This window comes from Astatotilapia calliptera, chromosome 4 (genome assembly GCF_964374335.1).
Source record: "Astatotilapia calliptera chromosome 4, fAstCal68.1, whole genome shotgun sequence".
Lineage (NCBI taxonomy): Eukaryota > Metazoa > Chordata > Actinopteri > Cichliformes > Cichlidae > Astatotilapia > Astatotilapia calliptera.
Window position 1 is genome coordinate 18,727,563 of NC_137425.1, and position 27,419 is coordinate 18,754,981.

Sequence of the window (27,419 nt, forward strand, 5' to 3'; positions counted from 1 at the left end):
GTGACTTTTGGAGAAATCACAAACATGATTAACAGCATGTTGCTGTAACTTTAATTTCACGCTATAATGTTGTTCTGAGCAAGTGCGGCAAGTGAATCAGCAACAGAACACCTGCTACTACATCAATCTTTTCACCGACTGCACCCATCAGATTTTGGGAACACATATTTTACCACCTCTCGTGCCTCTGTCGGCCTCTATTCGCAGTGTTCCCTCTGTCATGAGCCTCCTGGCCTTATAGCTGTCTGCCTCTCTTCTCTCTCTCTATCTCTCTTTCGTTCTCTTCAAATGGCATGCTGTGCCAAGTGTAAGTGATTCAGCTGACTCACAAGCAGCGTGGGTTGCCAGCTACCGCCCTCCTCGCTCCAACACACATTTTACTCAGAAACAGAGGTAGAATTCAGAACTAAGACGAGAAAGAGCGAGCTGACAGGATGGAGGGAAAATGTTACAATTAAGCCAAGTATATATTTCTATTTTCTTTGGGTAGATGGGGGAGGGAGGGGGGGGGGGGGGGTAATGTAACCGCACACTCAAGAACATACCCAAAATCTTTTTTGCTCTTCTTCTCTTTATGAATATATTGGAACTTTAGTCTGACAGAAGCGGGATACCATTTATTAATTTGCTCCCTGGGGAGCACCAAACTGAGTCATTCCTCCAATTACAACTGGGAGAAGGTAAACACAAAGGCACATAAAGGTAGGCAGGGAGCTCCCCTAAGGTACGCCATTGCCCCTTTTTATAAAAGGACCCTTATAATCCTAGCATATCACACCAAAATACACATGAGAGCACACAATCCCTGTTTCATATTAGAGAGAGACCTAATTCTGCTACTGAGAAATAGGGTCACATTACAAGCTGATTATGATGACTCAAGTGTGTTGTATTAAATATACATACATACATATATATATATTAGGGGTGCAACGATACACAAAATTCACGGTTCGGTTCGGTTCGATACTTTGGTGTCACGGTTCGATATTTTTTCGATACAAAAAAATGTTCATGCCTTTTTAATTTGTCATTTATTAAAATTATAAATATATATTTTAACTCAAAAGTACAGTTTTTAAATTTAATGTTGCTGAAACAACAAAGTAATAAAATAATAAATCTATCTGATCGAGAAATCACTCATCTTTGGAAAAGAGAGTTTATTACAGAGAAATGGCTCTTTCCAAAATAAAAGCTATACTATACGCTTTTTCTGGGCTATATTCTCAGCAGCTTATTAAACATATCAGGTCCCCATAAGGAGAATCATGTGCTAACGGCTGTCTAAATGACTCGGGTAAAGTTTGTAGCATGCGTGCTTGTTGTTTTTGTCTGCTTCCACTTGTCTTTGCACTAGGATGATGTCGGCGTAAATGTGCTGTCATATTCGTTGTGTTCCCACTAGTGCTGTCAGCGTTAATCTGAAATGACGTTAACGCCACAACACGGCAAATCTCCGTTAACGAGCTACTGCGGATCGCCCCGTGCGTGGGGCTGGACGGCGTCAACACGTTAATGAGCTAACTGCGCTAACACTAGTTCCCACCCATGTAATTGAGCATTGCGTGGCACATCCGACATACTGTTTTACTTTTGTCCATGACGCGCTTACCATCAGGGTCATACGTGCCATGAAGACCAAGATAGTTCCAAACGCCAGATCTGAATGAGGGTGGGGGAGGTTCAATTTGCCATGTTGCAACGAGCTTAGCTTCTGTCTTGCTAGCTTGTGCTGCGCTCAGTGGATCTGCGCTCAACAGTGCAGCCTAGGTGGAGTAGTCGAACGCAGATCCACTGAGCGCTCAACACAGACAGCAACGTCAGAAGAAAAGTTGATAAAATAAATTAAAAATATTGTATTGTTCGATACATATGCATACCGAACCGAAAGCACTGTATCGAACGGTTCAATATCGATATGAGTATCGTTGCACCCCTAATATATATGTATATGTATATATATATATATATATATATATATATATATATATATATATATATATATATATACAATCAGCCGAGACTGCAAGACCAGACTGACCAACCTGTGCACTGCCTGGATTGATTACAAGAAGGCCTATGACTCAATGCCCCACAGCTGGATACTGGAATGCCTAGAATTGTACAAGATCAATGGGACCCTAAGAGCCTTCATCAGGAACTCAATGGGGATGTGGCGTACAACACTAGAGGCCAACTCCAAGCCCATAGCACAAGTCACCATCAAGTGCGGGATCTACCAAGGAGATGCTCTGTCCCCACTGCTGTTCTGCATAGGCCTGAACCCCCTCAGTGAGATCATTAACAAGACTGGCTACGGATACCGACTACGGAACGGAGCAGTTGTCAGCCACCTCCTGTACATGGATGACATCAAGCTGTATGCCAAGAGTGAACGAGACATCGATTCACTGATCCACACTACCAGGCTATACAGCAATGACATTGGAATGTCGTTCGGACTGGAGAAGTGTAGTCGGATGGTAACAAAGAGAGGGAAGGTAGTCAGAACTGAGGGGATTGAACTACCAGAAGGCAACATTGCAGACATAGAGGACAGTTACAAGTACTTGGGGATCCCGCAGGCGAATGGGAACCATGAAGAGGCCGCTAGAAAAGCTGCAACCACCAAGTACCTGCAGAGGGTCAGGCAAGTCCTGAGGAGTCAGCTGAATGGTAAGAACAAGATCCGGGCCATCAACACGTACGCCCTGCCCGTGATCAGGTACCCTGCTGGGGTAATAGGCTGGCCAAAGGAGGAGATAGAAGCCACTGACATAAAGACAAGAAAGCTCCTTACCATGCATGGAGGGTTTCACCCCAAGTCCAGCACCCTGAGGCTGTACGCTAAGCGGAAGGAAGGGGGCCGGGGACTGGTGAGTGTCAGCACCACAGTCCAGGATGAGACAACGAACATCCAAGAATACATTGGGAAGATGGCCCCAACTGACCGAGTGCTCAGTGAATACCTCAGGCAGCAGAAACCCAAGAAAGAGGAGGGAGACGAGGAACCATCATGGAAGGACAGAGCCCTGCACGGTATGTACCACCGGCAGATAGAGGAGGTGGCTGATATCCAGAAATCCTACCAGTGGCTGGACAAAGCTGGACTGAAAGACAGCACAGAGGCACTAATCATGGCAGCACAAGAACAAGCTCTGAGCACAAGATCCATAGAGGCTGGGGTCTATCACACCAGGCAAGACCCCAGGTGCAGGCTGTGTAAAGATGCCCCAGAGACAATCCAGCACATAACAGCAGGGTGCAAGATGCTAGCAGGCAAGGCATACATGGAACGCCATAACCAAGTGGCCGGGATAGTGTACAGGAACATCTGTGCCGAGTATAACCTGGAAGTCCCGAGGTCAAAATGGGAGATGCCCCCAAGGGTGGTGGAGAATGACCGAGCTAAGATCCTGTGGGACTTCCAGATACAGACGGACAAAATGGTGGTGGCTAACCAACCGGACATAGTGGTGGTAGACAAACAGAAGAAGACGGCCGTAGTGATCGATGTAGCGGTTCCGAATGACAGCAATATCAGGAAGAAGGAACACGAGAAGCTGGAGAAATACCAAGGGCTCAGAGAAGAGCTCGAGAGGATGTGGAGGGTGAAGGTAACGGTGGTCCCCGTGGTAATCGGAGCACTAGGTGCGGTGACTCCCAAGCTAGGCGAGTGGCTCCAGCAGATCCCGGGAACAACATCGGAGATCTCTGTCCAGAAGAGCGCAGTCCTGGGAACAGCTAAGATACTGCGCAGGACCCTCAAGCTCCCAGGCCTCTGGTAGAGGACCCGAGCTTGAAGGATAAACCGCCCGCAGGGGCGTGCTGGGTGTTTTTTTTTTTATATATATATATATATGTGTGTGTGTGTGTGTGTGTGTGTGTGTGTGTGTGTGTGTGTGTGTACTGGACCAAACAATTGACGTGCACATTTTAGCAAATTATTAATTGGCTCCCCCAAGAGCACTGCAGATGTCCCATCAAGTACAGATCAGGCCATGGGACGCTGGTCACCAGGCCTCATTACCTCCAAGGTTGTCAGACACACACACACACACACACACTCTTTTCTGTGTGTATGTGAAACTGAAGGGGAATTAATCATCTACATTGTGCACATGAAAGTGCCCTTTAGTCTGCAAGGTTATATTTGCTCCCTACTGGGGTAGACCGTCAACAGCTCTGCACATTAACACTGTAACTGGCTTTAAAATGTATAGATAATATCAGTATAGGGTCATATTAGTGATATTATAAGATATAATCTCACCCCATAAACCTTATTACGTCCTTCAGTTAAAAGAAGAAGAGTAGCGTCCAGTCACATATATTGTCATATTATATATTGTAAGTGCAGAAAATGAAATGGTAATGTTTTGCAAATCTGAGCACATTTGAAGATGATGTATCAGAAAGAGTGCTGATTATTTTTTTATTTTTGGTAAAAGGCGGGATAGCACAGAAACGTGTCACTGGGAGCAAAGTGGACGAGAGTCTGATTCTCATACTTTTTTAGACATTTTCAGACCATAAAAGACCACAAACTGCAAGGTCCAAGAACTTAACTACCCGGCAAGACAGACTCAGGCAGCCACCAACAAAAGCTTACCATCACACCAATTATAGCCCTAAGCTTCACCACCCCGTGGTCCACCCAAACCTCCGATGCTCCCCAGCCCCAAATGCCGACCCCACCCTCTCGGTTTATAATCAGAGTTGCCGAGGTAAGCAGAGTGAAAGCACAGGAAAGACAGCGGGGGCCGGTGCTCGACCCCCCATTCAGTGCAGTCACAGGGCCGTCCCGGGGCCCAAAAGCTCAGATTACACCGCACATAATGAGAGACCTGGCTCAGCAGGCTCTGCCTCTCTTTCTCTCCCTCTCTCTCTGTTGCTCTCACATAGAGACACAGACAGAGCCGCTGCGGTATTATTGCTGAAGTCCTGCTCTGTTTCGCTCTCTAGTTGTCTCTGACAACTGCCAGCACAGCTGCTTTACATGTCCCTGTACGGTCAAAGGAAATAGGCAGAGCTCTTTGCTTTGCTGATTTTTGTATTCAGTGTGCGCAATCAAAACAAAGTTGAATGAAAAATGTTATTACCTTATATATAAAACATAAAATATATAATTGGCTTATATATGTAATTGGCTCTCAGTTTAATTTGTGACATTTGTAACAAAAAATGTTGCTTTAAATTTAAATATTTGAACCAAAATTTCAAGAAGATAATTGCTCTTTGTAATTTCCCATTTCTGTGTTGTGATGCCTATTAGAAGAGTCAGTAATCAGCTTTGTTCCCAGCTGTGCAGCCGTGTTAAGCAGTATTGAATATATGGTGCTATCGGCATATGACTGCAGTAATCTATGCACCTCCCTATGTTATCCATGCTTGATGTATGTGTTTGATGGTGTGTGTGTCTGTCACCTGATATAAGGTTATGTTCATGCACAGCACACAAATGGGTAAAGTAGAAGCAGCCAGGGAATCTGCATCTTAGCTGATCTGCTCTATATATGCAGTATTCATGTGTACTTTGACAGTATGGAAAAGAACATTAGATGGATTTGACCTGACTTATTTTTTTTTTCTTTTATTGTACTTTTTTAATTTTCTTTTTCTTTTATTTGTGTAGTGGAAAAGTATTTCTAACTCTTAAAACAACATCAATCCAAAGCCCCACAAAAAGACAAATGAGAGCAACGCTAGCCTGTCAAAAACAGACTTGAAAGATAGAATCAGGATCCTGAGGAATTTTCAGATAAAAAATAAAGTGATTACAGTGGCCCTGAGAGACCAAATGCATCGCAAATTAAGAAAACAAAACAGAAATAGAAAAAAGCTGCAAAAGCTAAAATAATAATAATAATAATAATAATAACAATAATAATAATAGCAAAACAAAATAGAAGTGCCGACAGCAAATATGTGTCTACAGTATTATATGAATCACATGATCTAAACACACATTAGCCTACTCTCTCACTACTCTGATGAACCTTCTGCTTGTTTTCAGCGTGTCTCGGTACAATGCTTCACATGTTTTGGTCTCTGTCACTTTAATGCGTCACAGTATTGTGTCCCCTAAAATACTTCTGTTGTATTTTGTGAGATTTTGTGTTTTTCTACTTATATTGTGTAAAACAAATATTTCTGTTGTGTTTTAATCAACTTCCATTGTGTTTTTGTGTGCGTTTGCAGCAATTTTCTATTTCCTTTGGTTTTCTGGGTCTAGTTCTGTTCCATTTGACCTCTCAGGGCCACCATACAAAACATGTGCAAGAACACAGCCAAAACCTCCACTATTAGATTTTGATTTTAGACTCTTGTAACAGTTTTCCCTTTACAATCAATCAAAAGCAGCAAAACAGCAAACTAAAAGCTACATCATAGCTTGGCAACTGTTTCATGTACTGACAGCACTGCAATAAGATTGACTTTGCCAAAGTGCAGAAAGTACCAAGTAGCACACAGCCAGTGAGGCTTAAATAACATTTATAAACAACTTGTATTATACCACAACCCACCTTCAGTTTGTTAAAAATACTTTTGAAAAATTGCAAAACAAACTCACTTAGTGACAAGTCACTGACTAAACAACGTATCATGAAATGGGCTCCAGGAACAGTGTGTCCTCTGTGAGCCCTGGTGGCAAGGTCCTTACAAAACCATATTGAAACACGGCCTTTTCTGGAAGCTCAGTGTGTGCAGCGCTGTGACAAAGCCCAGCTCCTTCACAAACACACACACAGATCCATTCAGGACACAACTCACGACCCACTCGCTCACATGCCGTGTGGGCCGGCATTGTGTTTGTTGCTCCATGCTTTCAAAGTACCAAGGCCATTAGCATTGTGCAAAGCTGGACTGGGGCACAGTGAGCTTGTGTATCCATACGCGTTTTTTGGTGTGTCGGCCCATCAGCGTACGCTGAAGGGCATGAAAATACGTTTGCAAAAAATTACGCATTTAGGTGGAAGACTTTTTTTTTCCAAAGTGCTCACCTCTTTGCTCTCCGACGGGAATACCGTGTGCTCGTGTATACTCGGCCGTGAAATAAAAGGAATGAGTGAGGTCACAGACTTTTGCCACAACGGCCCAAGGTCCACTAGAGTACAAGCAGCCTTTGTCAAGGCCATGTGTGGAGTGCTCTGTGCTGCATCACAATGAATCTGAGAGAGATGTAGAGGAGCAAGGAAGAGAGAGTGAAAGGCTTTTACAACTTGTATTGATTAGCAGGAAAGAGTTCCACCTTCTGCTCCATCCGGTACTACTGCTGCCAACTGGAAAAACAACAACACCCAAAACACTCACCTACTCTGTCATTTGGAAAATAGTTCTTTCTTTCTTTTCCTTTGAACTGCACCTAATTTAACATGGCTTCCACGGCTGTGTTTCTCAGAAGTCCCCCCTTGTGTACTCTTTGTTTGTTTGAAGCTGAAATTAGGTGTGCTTTTAGCTTTGAGCCTGCTTTGTTTTCTTGTCTGTTTTAACCTGAAAGAGAGGAAACACCAAGCTAATGCAGAGCTGTAGATCAGACCTGGTTAGGGCAACTGCTTAATACAAGTACACACGTTTTATATATATATATATATATATATATATATATATGATATGATATGATACAATAAAGTATTACTTCTAAAGATTTGTCATGACTTAATTAAACATGGAAGCAATAAAAAGCCCGTATATTACATTAAAACAGCCATGCTCATACAAATATTACAACATGGACCATTTAGGGACGAAACTTCAATTGCAAGCACAAGAATATTGCCCCCTTGTACGTGCATGTACTTCATGTTTGTAAAACTGTGTGTTAATGAAAGTGAAGGTGTACTATGTAGCAGGCTGACAAAGTTGGAGGCTGGACACTACTCTAAGAGCCTGTGTGTTTGTTTCTCTGTGCATATAGCTTCAAGGACATTGCATGCAGTGCAGTATAGATGTTTTCCTAATTACATAAGTATCATATAAAGGGAGTTTACTTATAAGGTTTAGCCCCTCCTCTCACTTTCAGTTTTAAGAATAGTCTGGCAGACAGACTGACTCGGTAGGCCAGTAATACACTCTGCACCTGTCATCAGACGCCTCACATGCAAATAGCTGACAGGAATATTAATAATATAATCATGTTGGGAAATTTAGGCAGCAGACTTTTTCATCTGTACTCAAATAGTGTGTTGCAATGTTTAGGTAGGTGATGACGGTAACTTCAAAATGACTGCTGTGAGCCAAGGTTTCCCATGATGGCTAAAGTTATACCAGCCACTTTAGTACCAGGCTGATTTCTGTTTGCCTTCGGGACTGCCTTAATTCTTAAAACAACACGATTCTGGAAACAAATCTCCCATTCCACCACATCGCAAAGGTGCTCAATTAGATTGAGATCTGGCAATTTAAGTGAATGGTGCACTATCCCAGTGGAAGCAGCCATCTGGAGATGGGGACACTGGGCGTAAAGGGACTAATGTGGTCAGAGCAACGCTGACCAGTGCATTTAAACAATTCTCAATTGATTCCATAAGACCAAAGGTTTGCCAAGAAAACATCCCCCAGCGCTTTGAATGCCTGAACCATTAATAAAACCACAGGATGGGACCTCGAGGTTAGTCAAACCTCGGATACAGGAGGAACAATGCGGTTTTTGTCCTGGTCGTGGAACACTGTATTAGCTCTTTATCCTCTCGAGGATACTTGACGGCGCATAGGAGTTTGCCCAACCAGTCTACATGTGTTTTGTGGACTTGGAGAAGGCATTCGACCGTGTCCCTCGGGGAGTCCTGTGGGGAGCACTACGGGAGTATGGGGTATCTGGCCCATTGCTACGGGCCATCGACAGATGGATTGGTGCAGCGGCAGCAGTGATACATTTAATAAAGAAACAATATTGAACAATAAGTAGAATATATTAAAGTAGTGACTGTAAATTGCTGCCATGTTATTAGTCAATTAGATATTTGTGTTAATGAGCAGTTGAACAAGTGTACCCAACAAAGCCAGTGAGTCTACACTTCTTATGTCTGATTTTATTGCTGTGACTGCTCGTGTGGGTGTGCCTGAAAACGTGCAGTGTCTTTTCATTTATGGTGGAGAAATGTTAGAAATGAGCAACGACAGAACCTACAATAAAGGGAGATGAAACAGTTACATTTTTATCATAAAAAAGTAAAAACTCATTGTCATTACATAAGCCTTCAATGAACAGCAGTGGACTATTGTATACACACATAACCCTTGAGAAGTTGTGCTTGTCATTGGCCGATTCCAATAAAGTCCTTTGAAGGAAACTCATCAGCTGGAAGCAACACATTTCCCACATATTTGTATTTTCACACGTGTCACTCATAGCTGCAAACAGCAAAGCTGCTCCAATATTTTCAGCTCCGGTTCTGTCCCAAGGCAATATCCTGAGCAGATGAGCCTTCAAGGGGGATAATCATAGGCACTGCATGTGCACGTTAGTGTGTTTGCATACTTAGGTTACTAAGATTGCGAGGACAATTGTGTTTGCGCTTCCAGTTTTTCTCCATTCTGTGTAAAAAAACAAGGTCTCATAAGCTAACTGATGACGTTTTAAAGTACAAGATTTAAGATTAGAGCAAGGGTAAGGCTGAGGTCAAGGTGAGGGTAAGTCTCCAGAAATCGATCATAATGTCCTCTAAAGTGATGGAAATTATGTTACGCGTGTGCGTTTATTTGACACAGCGAGAAGTGGAAGCTCTGGCAAAGGGACACATATCCCATCTGCTGCCATGCAGCTTGTAAGTGTGACACAAATCAAAAGCACACCAGAGGAATAAAAATATACGTGTACCAAGACATTTGCATGCCCTCTTTGTTTCTCATCGCTTTCTTTCTTCTTACCGAAACCTCTCATCGTTCCAAATGAGCATCCAGGTAAATGAATGTCATCTTTGCAAGTCAAAGCTGACTGCAGCTGGAGGTGGAAACTAATGGCTGGCTCGGGAAGATGATTAAAGCGCAGAACACACATTAGGAGAGATATTAAAGCCCGAAATGCCATATGGAAGAATGGCTCACGGACCACCAAGGACAAAATTATATTGCCTGGCAATTACACACATCAGAGAGTACATATAACCTTTTTTTTAAAGAGTGGGCATCAAATGTGAGATTGATGGAATGAGTCATAGTACGTGGCTATAAAATTAATTAACACTACAAGGGAGTGAACAACAAACCTTTTGATGTGACGAGAAGGACGTGGACAAACGCATTTGCATCCCACGCTTTCGAATGCTGTCAAATACATCCCAGGTGATACACATGAGGTGTCCTTTCAGCGCTGATGCCTTGATGTACCAACTGAGGCAATATCAGCCAATCCTCTTTAAAAGAGAACAAAGTCCACATTCAGAGGTCGGACATGTGTCCCACATCTGGGAGCTCTGTGTTCTCCACTTTGTTTTGTTCTGGTTTGGTTTATGGAACAGAAACTCCTTGACTGGGTTTATAAGAAGATTCACTACATTAAGCCTGTTGTGAAGAAATATGCTAACAGCCACCGAGTGCAGATGATGCTGAGAAATATCTTAAAAGGGTGTGTGACAAGTTTAGTCCACTCAGACCCAAGCAGACCCCAGTGGACTCATGAACATAGAATATTATAATCCCAAATTTAGGAATGAGGCCATCTCACTTATACCAACAAAAAAAAAAAACCCAGTCTCATGGCACAAGTACCAAAGGACATGTTGTGCTTACCTGTAACATATAACTGCTGTATTTGACTCCCCAGGATGAGAATTCGCTGAGTGTGCATACACACAGAAATGAGGAGTAAAGTAGCAACCAGAGACTAAGAAATAATAAAATTCAGAAACTTGTAGTGAGTACAGGTGAAATTACTTTCACCAACATGCACAGAGTTCAGCTACTTTCAAGTTTGAGCAACTGAAGTGACAACAAAGCAAAAGACATTGTTGACTAACATATTGCACAGAGGGTTACAAAGACAGACAGAGGGTTGAGTGTTAAGGCCAGCTGCTGCAAAGCCATGGGAGACAAGCAGGTCAGCAAATGTAGGCCAATATACTTAGAGGAAAGTTGTTTCTATTAGAATGATACTTACATACAGACAAAATAAAGTAAATGAAGGACTCCTCATCTATTCACAACTTACTACAAAAACGTTTTTTTCTCTATGCCAGCTGGATCTTCAGTTGTTATGGTAACAGATCAGCGTAATCACATCCTCAGGGTAAGATTCATACAGCCCATTATTGGTGACTAGACAGGAGATTTCCACTAGGGAGATCGTTAATAGCTGTCAACTTCACCATGTTCCTGCCACCTTCCCTATTCATCTTACCTCCCGTCCATCCACTCATCCATTCATCCATCCATTTTCTACCATTTAACTATTTCAGGGTCACTGGAGGGGTCACTCTGAACAGGTTGCCAATCTGTTGCAGTGCCAACATAAAAAGACAGACAATTTAGAATCACCAGTAAACCTAAAAATAACACAGAAAGGCCCTAGGCTGGATGGTGAGACAGTGCAAACCATCACACGACCCTCTTTGTCTTAACTTATTGTTTAATCAAATCTGTTTCTGTGTTTCTTCTCAGGGTTTCACTCCTGCTTGAGCTTATGTCTTTCTCTCAGTTGCTGGACACACCAGGGGTCAAGGGTGAAGGTGTCATGTGATTGGATGTTTAATACACACTGGCATGCTGCCTAGGCTGCTCAGGACGAAAGCATGACGTCCCGCGATCTGCCACCCACAATAATGCTGTACCCACACACACACACACACACACACACACACACACACACAAACACACAAGCTTTGCTTAGATGTGAGCTGCACGTGAGGATTTCGTCTGTAGCCAGCTTAAAGGTACTTGAATTGCAGCCAAGAAGCACACACAAAATGTAAGTGTAAATACAGTTGCATTTGTGGGTGCATAAGAAGAACATTTTGTCTTTTTGTACCTGTTAGCAGCTAATCACAACTCCTTTAAGCAAATTTGAAAAGTCAAATTTTTCAGGTGTGGAGCCCAGCCTTTCTTCCACGCAGCTACTTTTATGTTCTGCTTCTCTCTGTTGCTCTGCTTTTGACTGTGAGCTAATGCAATACAGGGAAACAGGTTTATGGCTTTCCTGCCATTCAAGCGCAGAGGGAGTTTTTCCACAACAAACGATAAAAGCACTGATTAATATTCATATTCTCTCAAGGCGGAGAGGCACAAACGGTGGAGGAAAGGAATCTGACGTATCCAAAAATAGTTCAAATGCAACTTCTTTCTTGTTCTCTGTCTTAGACAAGCCCAGGCATTTCCTTCCATTTCAAGTAGTGAACCCTTATGTAATTCTCCTGAAATAAGGTCAGATGCCTAAGTCTTACAATATGCATTATGCATAAAGCCACACTATTGTGCAACGTGACAGTCTGAAGATCATGTCTGTCATGAAACAAGAAACTGATTATAAAATGGATTGAAACGTGTACACAATTCAAGAAGTGGTAAGTGGGGAAATGATTACTCTCTGAGGAAACGATCTTACACGCTATTTCTCACTGACTTGTCGGCTGACACAAGGGTCAAACAACAGAGAGTGACCTGTTATGTAATGGCCACCATTAGTCAGATGCTAAAAATGTAATAAATAGGCACAGGTGCAAGATGGATTATTTCAAAGCACAAAAAACCAGAGACAACAAATTAAAAAAATTACATGTGTCTGCTTCTAAGAGAAGGTTTTTAAAGGTTGCATCAAAGTTCTGATCTATGTGTCCATGAGTATCAAGTCACATGGCCAAATGCGCAAGACACAGATGGTTCTGCCTATCATTATACAGGGACAAAAATGAAAAGTAAAGTAGGAAGCTGGCAAAGTGTAATCCAGAGCACTGGACTGAGAGAATGGAAAATAAATCACAAATTCATCTATTTATTTGTTCTCCTCTGATCCCTGATTTACCATGTGTGTCTCATTGCTTTGGGAAAGTGATCTGACATTTGTTTGGCACTATATTTGGCAGAAAATGCCCTGACTATGCTACAAAAACTTCTGGGGGAACAGCTGGAGGAACACAACTGAAAGAAAAAGAGTAAGGCTAGAGAATTGATTTAATATTAATAATATAACTAAATGTTTCACCTGCTGCCTCATTACAAGTTCCGTGTGGTACTCAATATTATCATTGAGTCACCATGTAAATGACTATTACTATAAACATCAAAGGACTAATTTTCTCTTTTTTTTCCACGCGTAAAGACAAGGAGAAGTCTAGAACTCCCTCCAGTGTCTGCAGCGCTTTATAGCACTCAGCAAAGACGTGGATCCTTTGGCCCGTCTGGTACCCCTGTGGTAGCAACAGGGGTTGTGGAGCCACTGAGGCCATAAGCAGATAGGAAAGGAAAGGCCTGGTATATACACAAACTAAAACAGACTGAAAGAAAAGCTCAGAAAATAAGCACATGAATTATTTGGGAAAAATAAGCATATCTATTATTATACCTCTTCAACTGCTCCTTAATACAACTGGGATTACTGGGATTTTTCCCACCAACTATCTCGAGGATTTCCAGAGAATGGTCTAAAAAAGAGAAAACATCCATTAAGCAGTAGATTTCTGGGAGAACATGCCTTGTTGATGTCAAAGGAGAGTGGCCAGACTGCTTCACGCTGATAGGAAGGCAACAGTAACTCACACTCTTTATAACCAAGAGCATCTTTGAATGCACACTCTTGAAGCAGATGGGCTATAGCAGCAGAAGACCACACCAGGTGTCACTTTTGTATGTTAAGAACAAGAAAGTGGGGCTATAATTCACGTGGTTCAATGAAATTGGACAACAGGTGATTGGAAAAATCTTGCCCGGTCTGATGAGTCTTAAATTCAGCTGCAACTTGGATGGTTTTTCAGAATTTGATGCAAATGCCATGAAAACATGGACCCGTCCTGCCTTGTATCAACAGTTCAGGCTTGTGGTGATGTGATTATATGGGGGACGTTTTCTTGCTACACTCTAAGCCCCTTAGTACTAACTGAGTATCTCTGAAACATCACAGCCTACCCGAGAATTGTTGCTGGCCATGTCCATCCCTTTATGGCTACAGTGTAAATATCTTCTGATGGCTGCTTCCAGCAGGATAACACACAATGTCACAAAGCTCAAACAATCTCTGGTTTCTTGAACATGACAATGAGTTCATTGTACTCAAATGGCCTCAACAGCCATCAGATCTCAGTCCAACAGAGCACCTTTGGAATGTGGTAGAACGGAAGATTTACATCATGGAAGTGCAGCCTACAAATCTGGAGCAACTGTGTGATGCTATCATGTCAACATGGACCAAAACATCTGAGGAATGTCTCCATCACTTTGTTGCTGAATCTATGATAGTTTTGAAGGCAAGAGGGTTTCCAGCCTGGTGCTCTTAAAGTGTACCTAATAAAATGCCATGTGAGTGTACATTTTACAGCAGCCATTGTTGGGTTTAGTAACGTAACAGTAACTTCAGTACTGCTTTATTACTTCTTAAGAGGTGTTTGTAGATTTTAGTTTGTGTCTTTGTCCTGTCTTCCTCCTCTCACCCCAACTGATCATGGCAGATGGCCGCCCCTCCCCAAGCCTGGTTCTGCTGGAGTTTTCTTCCTGTTAAATGAGAGTTTTTTCTTCCCACTTTTGCCAAAGTGCTTACTCATAAGGAGTCATATGATTGTTTTCTCTGCTTTCTTTGCATTATTATTGGATCTTTATCTTACAATATAAATCGCCTTGAGGCAACTGTTATTGTGATTTGGCGCCATATAAATAAAATTGAATTGAAGTGAATTGAAATGGAGGTGATTGTTGGGACTGGAACGTCTTTTCATATTCATGAAAACAAAACAATCATTCTTGGTGTGCGCCAATAATCACATACAGCATTGGATGTATGCCAGGGAAGACACTAGTAGTCATTTTTATGCTGTTACAAAAACACCTATACACTGAGATGTTGATATGTTGACAAATATAAAGCATGATTTGCAGAGATTTATTATCTGTGATCACTTAGCTTCATGCAAGCACCACTGGCTTCATTGTTCCAGCTCTGAGCTAAACCAGGTGGTTCCTGTAGGCCTATAGCATTACCACTTTAAAGTTAGCTTTTGGGGTACCAGTGGTATCCAAAGACAGTTGTCATCCTTGCTAACAGCGTCTCGGCACCTCAAACCTACTAGTCAAACTAGTACATAAAGACAGATTCAGACATCACACATCATATTTGTACCACTCAAAGATATATGACGCGAGACGGTTTGTCTTTCATGTTTGCCTTTGTGTAGTAGTAGTCTTAAGTACCAGCATCCCAAAATCCCCCATGTCCTTCCGTCTCTATAAGCAGATTTCTTTTCTCTGCTCTGCATCTAATCATATGTAAGGTAGGTCATTCACATTCACAAGAGACTGGCTCCTCTTGTTTCCACTCCTGATAGCATCTGGTCTCTGCAGCCTTTCTGCTGGGCCACACGAGGACAATGGTCCTTGTCCCAAAATAGAACAATGAGAAATCCCTAAAAATAACCATGTGTGATGTTGGTTTGGGATTAGCATATTTTGTCCCAAAACATCCCTCTCTCCCAGCCCCCCTCCTCCAGGCTTTCTCTATTTTTTTGGCCACTCCCTGTCCTCTTTCTCCCTCAGTGCTGTCAGCTTTTTCTCTGCCTCTCTGTTATTCACATTTCAGGGCGATGGCAACTAAACCTGATTTTCACTCTTGCATTTTCTTGCCTCTTCATTTGCAGGTGACACTGAAATAGGCAATTTTGAGCCTGCATTATCATGCACTGAGCAGGTACTATTTTTAGAAAGTTAAAGATGAGTGGGGAAAAGAATCCCCAGGAGTCAGCAGCAGCAGTTTTATGTTCTGGACAATTTACACCCTCCTAATGCTACAACGACCTTTCTACTCTCATCGCTCACGTATCCAAGTCTCCACCCCCCCTTTGCTCTGTGCTCTGCTTTCATCTCCTTCTCCTTTCTCGATCAAACGTCCACAGACCTTTCATTCACCACACATGCGACATGTCTTGAAAAATAAACGAGAGACAGAGAAAACTGCTGTGGCCAGATTGTGAGCTTGTAAAGTGAGTTTCACAAGCACTTGTTTGCCGTTTGTTCAAATATGATCCGGCCTCTGTGTAAGTGGAAAAATTCCTGCTTACCAACTCATCAGTTACCTCTAGCAACATCACATTAATGCACTGAGCTCAATCTGCATTTTATCTTGATAATTTATGGCTTTCTGTTTTCTTTGGCCTTCTCTGTATTCTTCCCCATCTGGCACATTTTAGTGTACATACAGACCAGCTGTGCTCCGAAGAGATGCTACTGAGAATGTGTGCGTGTTCATGAAGTACTAGCACATCCAAAGCATTGGGCACGAGCTCCACGACCATCTGGCTGCCTGCTTGTGGATTCATTCATAAGGTAAAATGACACACTGTGTGTATGTGTTTGTGTGTAGGAACATTTGGAAATCTATAATATATTCATACAGTGCTGTGCAAAAGTCTTGAGCCACCCTCATTTCTCTGTATTTTGCTTATAAGGAGCCAGACTTTAAAGCAAGTTTGAGCAATAGATCACCAGACTTCTTGATGGTCTTTAAGAATTTTGGACGGCTTCTTCACTCATTCTTGTCTGGTCCTTGTACCTGATCATTTTCAGAATGGTTTTTGAACCACTGTTGTGTCTGCACAAAACACACTCACAGCAAAGAACTAGTTTTAAATCGTATCTTTAGGCACTCTGTTACTATTTTTGTTCACGTTTCTTTAGTTGATGTATGAAATGTGCCAAAGATAACACAGTTTGATAGGCATAAAGGGGTATTTGTGCACTAATCAGGTGATTCACAAAGAGCTGTAGGGTGAAAATCTGTCAGACTGGTGTTCAGTCTGAGGAAACTGGACAAGTGGAGGATAAAAGAAGAAGTGGCAGACCTAAAAACTATCTCCAGCAAATGAACGGTATCTGAAAATCATAACCTCAAGAAACAGGAAGAAATCTTGACACAGAACCTGAGAGATGCATCTGGCCCTTCAGTTGATCCATCTGCTGTTCACTGAAGACCAGAAATGGTCTCAGTGGCTGTCAAGGAGCTATTTTTAGGGAGTGGAAACAGGCAGGGAACGCTGAGATATGCCAAATTCCAAAAGAAGTGGACTGAAAAATCACAGTCAGTATGTGAAGAGGAGGAAGTTTAACAGTAAGTGTCTACAGCCATCTGTAAAACACGGTGGAGGCTCTGTCATGGTTTCAGCCAGTGGTGTTGGGGATCTTGTCACAGTTGATGAAATTATGAATACAGAAAAAAAACCATCAGATTTTAAACCGCTATGCAATATCATCTGGAGAGTGTCTGACTGGCAATGTGTTAACACACTGCCAGCCTGGTAAAAACACACTCGAGTAGAAAAACACTCAGTGTGTCATAGATTGGCCTCCCCAGAGCCCAGACATTAACATCATTGAACCAGCATGCGATCATCTTGGCAGAGAACAGAACAAAAGGCAGCCAACATCTAAAGAAGAGCTTTGACCGTCCTTCATAAAGCCTGTATGTACCCGTACCTGTATGTATAGTTTAATGATATTATTAACAAAATACAAAAAATGAGGGGCAGCTCAAGACTCACAACTGTAATATAATCAGCCCCAGGTATATTAGAAACAAAGGTCCCGTTAAACTTACCTTATTTCTCACTACACTCTTATTCGTATTTTGAACTATGTGTATTTAATGAACAGTAAATATAGATGAAAGACAACTATCAGTCCGATTTAACGTTATATTATTTAAATGTACTTAGGCAAGCTTACAATGGCTCATGGCTTGCTTTTCTCTTTTTTTTAAGTACTCTGCTGCCACCCAGTGGACAAACACAATGACTGCTGAAAAGAAAAATCAGTAGTGTAATTTTCTTCGTATCCACCACACAACAACGGCCCATTATGCAACTAAAAAATGTACTATTAGTTCTGATTACATTTAATTTTGGTGTCCTGGTCCAAGATTTAATCTAAACAGCCTCTTAAAATAAGCAACATGTTAGACTCACTGATCCATTTTTTTATACTTTAAATTGAAAGGCTACATTTTCAAACTGCTTTGACTTATTTCAGTATGTTAGAATATAAAGACATTGGCAGCTGATAACTGTTCAAATTGTTGACTTGAATGTTTCTAAATGATTGCAAACACCAACACAGGATAAGAAAAACTGAAATTATTTGTTTATTTGTTCACAAATAACCAAAATCTTGTGATGTGATTGCGAGACATAGAAATGATGCAAGGACGGCCTCTACTCTGTTTCTATTTCATATCACATATGTGTGTATTTTTTTAATAGCTATAGATTTGATCAAATTATAATGAATATGGACATTGGTTGTGCAACATATCTAATGTATAACGTAATTTCATTTATTTATTTTTTTCAATTAGTCATCTTAAAGTGAAAGTAAATCACCGCTCTGAATACTTGGAAGATCTTCAGTGATATTGTGTCACTGAGGGCACTCTGCCCCTCCCCCCTTTGTACCTGCGGCTGTCTGGCTGATTATTATGGTCTGTCTGGCTGGCTGCCTGGCTGGTGGTCTCTAAGTGAACTTGATACTGAAATCAGCAGCCAGCTGTGATGTGTAGTACATCAAGGAGGCTGTGCGGAGCTCTGTCTGGAGCTCAGCCAGTCACTTAACACTTGTCAACAGTTCTAATGAAAGTGGCCTTTTCCTTGGTGGCCTCTTTTTCATTAGCAGGGTCAGAGGTCGCCGCCCAAGGCTGGTTGTCGGTCGGTGGGAAGGAGGTTGAGGATGAGGGCTGAGGAAGAGGGCTGAGGAAGGGATTTAGAGAAGGGGATATAAGGCCAGAGGGGAAAGGAGGGAGGGGAGAACATTCAAAGGCTAGCTGGCGCTATGATCAGCTGATCCAGCTCACAAAGCATTTATAAACCCTGCCTCGATTCTCAAATTACAAAAACCTGCAAGGCTGATTTTCTTTTCGTCATTGTCACCATCCACAACCAAGATCTTACCGTGAAAACATTAAAGCGTTTTCAGAATAACTGCATGTGCTGAAGGTCTGCACTGACTTGCTTGCTTCATGAGTTACCTTCCCCTGCTCCTGCTTAACTTATAACACCCTTTTACACCCCTTCCACTCCTCTCTCTGTTCTCTATTATGTCCCCTAAACACAGATGTGGCCAACTGAGGGAGCGAAAGAGAGAGAATCAGCCAACATCCCTCTCCTCCTCCCCCTCCTCCTCTTCCCCTTCACCGCGGCCTCTTGCACATGAAAGGGACCGTGCAAGGCCAATGGATGGCCGGTGGGGTGTGTGCTATGCGAGGGCCCCAGACCCAGACACAACACAACACACAGCTCCACAGGCCACCACAGCTGTGCTGGAATGTGACCTGTTTCGAATTTTAATGCCAGACTCGGCCCTGCGTGTGTGTCTCTGTGTGTGTGTAGAAGGAGGAGGACATGGATGGAGGGACATCAACTACAGAACAACATGCACTGCCCGCCTTAACGCTTTGACAAATTGTGGCAGTGTCTGGTATTTCTCCTTCAGCAGAGGAAACAGCATTTAAAAAAATCAAGAAGGAAGGAACATTTTTCAAGATTAGCTTTATTTATTTGCTATCATGTTTTATACATGTTTTAATGAACATTAATGTAGGATATCATAGACAAAATAAAAAACATATCTGGTCCCTATGCAATTAGATCAACAGAGCTAGATCAGTAAAAATAAATATGAAGTACACAAGTCCACGTACAAACACATGGAAACTCAAAAAAAATCGAAAAATAAAAACAATTGTCCAGAAAATGGAACCGAAGAGCTTATTTGATTCTGGTTGATAAACTGAGGCATTATAGTGGGCTTAAGTGCTGAGGACAGATGTTACAAAATATCAACTGTGAGATACCCATCAAAAAATTAAAGCAACTATACTAATCTTATTAGGATATGCTGATATACGAGTGGCATTAGTGTATATTTGGGTAACATTTGGAAAGGAAAAGGATTAAATACTTTAAACAGGGTAAATGCTTCTGACTATTAATATGCCACTTGCTTAATCCAGACAGTGTACCCCACAACTGAATAAAAAGAAATAACACAGTGAACAGTACGGATGATGTAAAATGTTTTTCTGAGACCTTCTGAGCTGTGTGGAAAATGAGAGAGGAAAGAAAACAACCTGCAGATACGTTTCTAGTTTTGTGTTTGTTGGCAGTCAGTCTGACTGTTGAGGTCACTGGATTTATCTGAAAATGACAACCTGTAATGAGCTTTCAGTTGCTATCAGAGTCTACTGGACGGTGGAGAAATCTTTAATGAAATCGCAGGTTTTCTTGCTGATAATCTCACGCAGCTTCCTGATTCTGCGATTGCTCGAGGAGCCTACAAAGCTGTCGGGCTGCAGGATGGCCATGCCGTTGTGGACGTCCCCCATGATAATGAGCTGCCCGTCGGCTACAGTGATGTTGGGGCAGGGGCAGTTCCAGTCCATGTTTAGAAGAGTCACCTCGAGTGGTTCTTTGCCAAAGAATCTAAGACCCATCTTCTCATCCTTCAAGATCTCCTCCACCGTCACCAAAGCGTGGCCCGACTCTTGTTCCTCTGTCAGCTCGGTCACCCGGCCAAGGATCACGAAGTCGCTCTTGCAGAAGCTGGCCACCATCTTGCCTCGGGGTTTGCACACCTTGCAGTTGTTGTTCTTCGGAAAGGGGCACATCTCTTCACAGGCCTCTTTAGATTGAAAGTTGTTCTCGTTGCCACCACAGCCTCCGTACACAAACGACTGGCACTTTTTGAGAGTGCTGCTATAAGCCCAGCGGGGCTCGTAGGCTTTGCAGGGGCCTTGAAGGCTTGGAAGGCTACAGGGAGCTGCCAGCTCTCCTCCGCATGACAGCATGCAGGCTTCGTAGGTGTCAAAGTGGTTTCTGTTTTTGTTGCACTGACTGTAGGTAAAGGTGAAGCAGTTGTTCCTCTTTGGTTCATAATACCAGCTTATGCTCTCTTCCCCACAGTCATCCGTGTCTGGACTCTTAAGGCACTCGGCAGCTGGAAAAGGCAGGTTGGTGCTGTTCCCCTCTGGATTTTTACTTTTCGTTTCTTTCTTGATCACTACCAGAGGATAGTGTGATGACACACTTCCTCCAACATTTCTGGCTGTGCACGTATAGATTCCAGCATCCTGAAGTTGCGCGTTGTATATAACTAGCTGACCGATGTTAGTGACCACGACGTTCCCTCGGACGTGATTGGGTCTCATTACGATATTCTCTTTCCCTTTCAGTTGCTTCTCCCAGGTGATTTCCGGACGCGGCTTTCCAGACACTTCACACAGGAAGGTGGCTGTCTCACCCACAAAGACAGCCTGCTGGCTGGGTCCATTGTGTATGGCGGGAAGCTGGATGTCAGTCGGGAGGGTGGTCTGGAGGGCGGTGGTGGGATGTAATGTGGTCTCCACGGGGAGTGGGCTGGTGTTTGGCCAGGTCAGGTGGTACCTGTAGGTAATAAATCAGAGCCAGTTAATGTCTGAGGTTCTTCTTTCATTCCCATTGGGATGTTTTGTACACAAAACACATTAATATTGCTAAACTAAAGTTTAGAGGAGAGTCTCAATTTTTAAGACTGAAGAAGGACAACGTTACCTTGTTACCAAAAAGCAAACAGTAGAGATCTAAAATACTTAACATGTTACCTGCAGGTGACCTCAGAGATAGAGATACCCTTGGAACAGGCCTCAGCGTCCATGTAGCACTTGTTATAATACGTCATGCCATCAGATGCACACGTGAAGTGGGGTTCCCTCTCACAGCGGTCTCGGCACTTACAAACTGGCTGGCCATCCCAGATGTCACACTCGGACCCTTGCTGAGAGCACATGAACTTGTCGCAGGTGGCACCCTTTGGCATTCCAATGGGGCCCTTGTTCCCTTTGATGTCTATATAGCGTGCTGCCACACAGCTCTTGTTACCGCATACATTAGGGCAGCACTTCTCAAAAGTCTCACAGTCCTAAAGTTTGAAGAGAAAATAACACTTTTCTACCACATATCAGCAGTGAATGGAATCACGTGAACTGGACAAAACAGAGAAGACACTTTAAGGCAGGGATGTCAAAAGTGGAAAAAGAGGAAGTTTTCTGTCATTTAATTGTTTATCTGTTACTTAAACGTATGACAATACAGCTAAAAGTTCAAAATCGTTGCACTTCACATTTTCCAAACCCTTCCAGAGGGCCAGATTGGAGTCTTTGCCAGCCCAAATGTAGTCCCCGAGCCTTATGTTTGACACCCCTGCTTTAAAGTTTAAAGAAGTCATATTTTGTGTTCACATTTTTCATTTGAGATACATTTTTGTCTTGAGGATTCTTTAAATACTGTTTACAACAGTATTGGCCAATGTGTGACGGGTGGAATGAAAACTTTGAAAGGAGTAAGTTTAGTTATAAATGCACTCCTGGTACATGACCTCGCCACAGAGGTTATTTTGGCTGTGTTCAGTTTCTATTACAGTGCAAAAGGAAGGTAATACTTTAATCTACGTAAAAACACAAATTATTCCCACTGATCAGTCTTAACTCCTCTTTTTGTTCAGCCTCGACCGTTTTAACTTCAGTATTCAGTAGCAATGAATGAATTTAAATGATTTTTCTTGAAATGCAGTTTTTTTTCTCTTATTTTTAAATCCAGTTTGCCTAAATCTCGGCTGCACGCGAACATTTTACAAGCAGTAAGAGAACTCACCTGATCGGATTCGCACTCGCGCATGCAGGTGCTCATAGCATCCACCCACAGGTTAGGGTTCAGATCGTTCGGGCAAAGACCTGCGTGAGAGTACACCACTTTTGCCACAGACATGGGCATTGCTCTCACACGGCAGCTGTCTATGTAAAGGAGTAGAGTATAGCAATGTCCAAGAAGAAACCAGATCCATCGGTGAAAAAGCATCCACCACATATCCGGCGCGTAATGGAAGCACTAAAATGCAGAAAATACAACCGGGTCTCGCCGACTTTAGGGCTTTTAAGATGTCTTTACACTAAGTCCAGTCGCGTGAAATTTAAAAAAGAAAAAGAGACGACGAATAAAATTGAAGGTAGAAAAAAAAAGGCGTTTGCGGGACCGGGACCGATCTTGAGAGCTGTCCGGGTTTTTTTTTTCTTCCTACGTTGATAGAGGCAGAGGATGAGGGCTGTGGTGGTGCGAACCCCTTTAAGGTCTAGCTACATGAATTACAGTGACCCGTCTACTCGGACAGCATAAACCCAGCTGAGTTACAGTCATGAACAACTTAATTAAAAGTTCGCCAACAGTTTGCAGGCGTTGTTTCACAGAAGACTGGTGAGACACCTGTGCGTAAGGCGCTGCCTGCCTTAACCCTTAACTTGCAATGTCGGTGAAAAGTAGCGATGATTCCGAAATTATATCGGGAGTTTAACACCATTTAGTATCCATGAAAAGAGAAATGTAAACTATTAATAAATGTGACGTCGTGGTTTGGCACGAGCTCATTCATTCTCATTTGTCAGTGTTAAGATTTTATTCAGTATATGAAGAAAAAAACGCTACTATCCTGTAGCATATTAAGCTTTGAGTGGGCTTCTGTTCAGAGATAATGTTTTACACAGACTGCGTATCACTTCATCTTAGTGATAATGCGCAGTGATTACTGTAAAATCTCACCGGCTCGTCTGAAGAAAATGTGACTCTCCAGAAGATAGCGCCAAACTCAGTGCAGTTCCGTCGGGTCTTTGCCTTCTGTACGCAGAGACCACCAAATAGTGCCTGGTTCATTCAGTCTTCTTGGGGTGAAATGCAGATGTGGCTGCACTCTGTCGGCTATTATAACTGTTTTCGCACGGATTTGAACATTTTTATTTTGGATAATAGGTCTTTACCCATCAACTTTGTTTTACGTTTCAATGTCTTCCCACCGGGAAACGATTCTGTGCCTCACAAACTCTGATTCACACTTTTCAGACAGAAAACAATTATGACGGCGCACCAGATGGTGTCATACATGTCAGGATCTCTGTTCAAGTTTTTAATTCCTGTTATTTATAGAGACATGTAAAACTATAACAATGTTAATTTCTGCTTCTTACTATTTTGAAAAGAGGTTTTTAACATTATTAGTGTGTTAAATCAAAATCAGTCTCAAACTGCTAAATAAGGAATAACCACTGATTTTCCTTTAATGACTCTTACTGATAAGTTAGTCAATTATAAACTGAATAGAAATTGGTGTTTAACTTTCTTAACTAAAAGCTTTGCAGTGTCTGGAAACCTAAAAGGAAAAACTTTAGGCAGGGCATGCTGCAGTAAAGGAGAGTCTGCAGGGTCATTTGGCAGCTATCACAATATTGACATGCAGGACGTCACAAATAGTACAGCTTGAAATCACGCTGTGAGAAACTGTATCATTTCCCGCAAAAGGCAATTCCAGGAAGTGCTGCAGAAGAGAAGGCCTCAAAACAAAACAAATAGGTTGGAGGTCTGCTTGGTGTGAACAAAACCACAGGAACAAAGGGTTTTCTATAGTCCTCACTTTAAGCCTTTGCTTGTGTTAAATAGCTGGTGCAGCTTTAAAGGAATAAAAATGTTTACATTTTGAAAGCTTCTGCGTCTCTATATGTGTGTGTGAGAGAGGTAAAGAGCATGGTTATGTCGGCTGTGCTTCCCAAGCTGAGTCCCTGCTGAGCCTGAAGAGGCCCACTGTTCTTTAGGCCGAGCCCTGCAGTCCCATTCTCCTCTCCTGTCTGTTAGCCCTGTCTGAGGGCACTTGTATAAACACAGACACATAAAAAGGAAGTATATAGAGAATGTGTTTAACACTGATTATAAAGATTCACCTATGGACGTGCATACAGTCACAGTCAAGATATGTTTTTACTGTCTGCTCACTCACACCCCCACCACCACAGACCCCCCCACCCCTAACCTTCAACCCTCAAGACCCTGCATTCCCAGCATAGTCGACACTGGTGCTTACGGGGCATGTCAAATATTGAATAAAGCTACACGGAGGACCCCATGCAGCCCACCAGTCTATCTTCCTTCAGAACATATATTGTCTGAAAACAGACCTTGACTTTGACCTTCTCTGTGCACCCTCTCCATGTGTCTGTGCCGACCGAACAGTCCAAGAACCTGACAATTTTATGTTTGTAATAATAAGAATAAAATATATTACGATTTTATGCTTATTATACATTATATAATATACAATCAAAAGCCTGATAACAGGTTGAAGGACAGTTTTGCTATAGGAGTTGCTCTGCCAAAAGTCGAAAATCACTAAAGAGTTTGTTGGATGTGACAGAGAACATCACTGGCAGAAGCCTTCCTGCCATTAAGGACATCTACTTCCAGCAGTGTTTGCATGAGCAATAAGGGGCCAAGGATGGCACCCTGGGGAACGCCAGTTCTAACCATCGGTATTTCTCCCTTAGCAGTTTGGATTTTACTTCAAATATTCAAAATTACATTTTATCCTGTTTTAAGTGTTCAATAGACGTTCAGTATCCTCGCATTAGTCAAAAATGTGGACATGCCGTCTCATTTTTCAAAGAAGAAATTGACAAATAACTCTAAATATATTTCATATTTTAGAGTCCTCAAAGTAGCCACCCTTTGCTTTGTTGACAGTGCCGCAAACCCTCGGACTTCTCTCAATGAGCTTCATGATGTGGTCACCTGAGATGGTTTTCACTTCACAGGTGTGCCTTGTCAGGGTTCATTTGTGGAATTCCTTGCCTTCCTAATGGGATTGGGACCATCAGTTGTGTTGTGCAGAAGTCAGGTTGGTAAACAGCTGACAACCCCATTTGACAGCTGTTAGAATTCCCATTATGGCAAGAACCAATCAGCTAAGTAAAGAGAAACAACAGTCCATCATTACTTTAAGAACTGAAGCTCAGTTGGTCTGGAAAATTGGCAAAACTTTGAATATGTCCCCAAGTGCGGTCACAAAAACCATTAAGTGCTACGATGAAACTGGTTCAAATGTAAACCGCCCCCGGAAAGGAAGACCAGGAGTCACCTCTGCTGCTGAGGATAAATTCATCCAAGCCAGCAGCCTTAGAAATTGCAAGTTAACAGCACCTCAGATTAGAGCCCAGATAAATGCCACACAGAGTTCCACTGGTCCAATGGCTGCTAAGAAACCACTACTAAGGAAACGCAACAAGCAGAAGAGATTTGTTTGGGCCGGGAAACACAAGGAATGGACATTAGACCAGTGGAAATCTGTACTTTGGTCTGACAAGTCCAAATTTGAGATCTTTGGTTTCACCTGCCATGTCTTTGCGCAGAAAACGGATGGTCTCTATATGCATGGTTTCCACCGTGAAGCACGGAGGAGGAGTGTTATGATGTGGGGGTGCTTTGCTGGTGACACTGTTGGGGATTTATTCAAACCTGAAGGCACACTGAACCAGCATGGCTATCACAGCATCCTGCAGCAACATGCCATCACAACCAGTTTGCGTTTAGTTGGACCATCATTTATTTTTCAACAGGACAATGACCCCAAACACACCTCCAAAGTGGGTAAGGGCTGTTTGACCAAGAAGGAGAGTGATGGAGTCCTGCTCCAGGTGGCCTGGCCTCCACAGTCACCTGACCTAAACCCAATCGAGATGGCTTACGATGAGATGGACTGCAGAGTGAAGGCAAAGGGCCAACAAGTGCTCAGCATCTCTGGGAACTCCTTCAAGACTGCTGGAAAAACTATTTCAGGTGATGACCTCATGAAGCTCGTCGAGAGAATGCCAAGAGTGTGCAAAGCAATAATCAAAGCAATGCTGAAAAATCTAAAATCGAAAACATGTTTTGAGTTATTTCCCACGTTTTGTTTACTACATAATTCCATGTGTTCATTCATAATTTTGATGCCTTCAGTGAGAATCTACACTGTAAACAGTGATGAAAATAAAGAAGAACCATTAAATGAGAAGGTGTGTCTAAACGTTTGACTGGTAGTGTACCTGCAAATAACATCACCTTCTGCCTTTATTTGTAAAAATGCTTCAGGGGTTCTGCACCACGTCGATCCACAGATGCTTTTGCCCACGATTGAAGTCTGGGGATCTGGTGGGGCTGGTTTAAAAACAATGAAGGTGTTATGACTGTTCATACTAAGCTTATTATGAGTGGCTCATTCCATAACAAAGGAGAAGGACACGTCCAGCCACAGCAGGGACCTAAGCCGATTTTTCAGTCTAGACACACAGCATGTCAATGAGAGACATGTAGGAATACACACACAGATAATGTATGCAGTACATCTCACTAGAAATGCCTCGTCTCTCTTTGTAAATTGGCTTGCATTTTCTGAAGACACACACATACATA

The 27,419-nt window shown here is 42.5% G+C and overlaps 1 protein-coding gene and 1 long non-coding RNA gene across 2 annotated transcripts; one reads left to right on the forward strand and one right to left on the reverse strand.

Moving 5' to 3' along the window:
• The first annotated feature begins 11,647 nt into the window (after positions 1-11,647).
• LOC145428564 (uncharacterized) lies at positions 11,648-21,478 on the forward strand. The gene is made up of 3 exons (XR_013908855.1): positions 11,648-16,461; positions 19,237-21,130; positions 21,353-21,478. It is a non-coding gene; the product is annotated as an uncharacterized LOC145428564 (long non-coding RNA).
• LOC113020037 (WAP, Kazal, immunoglobulin, Kunitz and NTR domain-containing protein 2-like) lies at positions 19,656-23,423 on the reverse strand. The gene is made up of 3 exons (XM_026163705.2): positions 22,809-23,423; positions 21,761-22,077; positions 19,656-21,563 (listed from the first exon to the last, which is right to left on the reverse strand). The coding sequence occupies exons 1-3, from the start codon at positions 23,019-23,021 to the stop codon at positions 20,363-20,365; spliced, it is 1,731 nt and encodes a 576-aa protein (XP_026019490.1). The 5' UTR covers positions 23,022-23,423; the 3' UTR covers positions 19,656-20,362.
• Between the last annotated feature and the right edge of the window lie 3,996 nt (positions 23,424-27,419).

Bases quoted from the DNA above. Each gene is read 5' to 3' on its own strand.
- LOC113020037 (XM_026163705.2), bottom strand. From the start codon at position 23,021: ATGTGGTGGATGCTTTTTCACCGATGGATCTGGTTTCTTCTTGGACAT. The intron at 22,078-22,808 runs GTGAGTTCTCTT...TTCAAACTTTAG, and splicing joins GCGAGTGCGAATCCGATCAG to GACTGTGAGACTTTTGAGAA. The intron at 21,564-21,760 runs GTAACATGTTAA...TATTACCTACAG, and splicing joins ATCTCTGAGGTCACCTGCAG to GTACCACCTGACCTGGCCAA.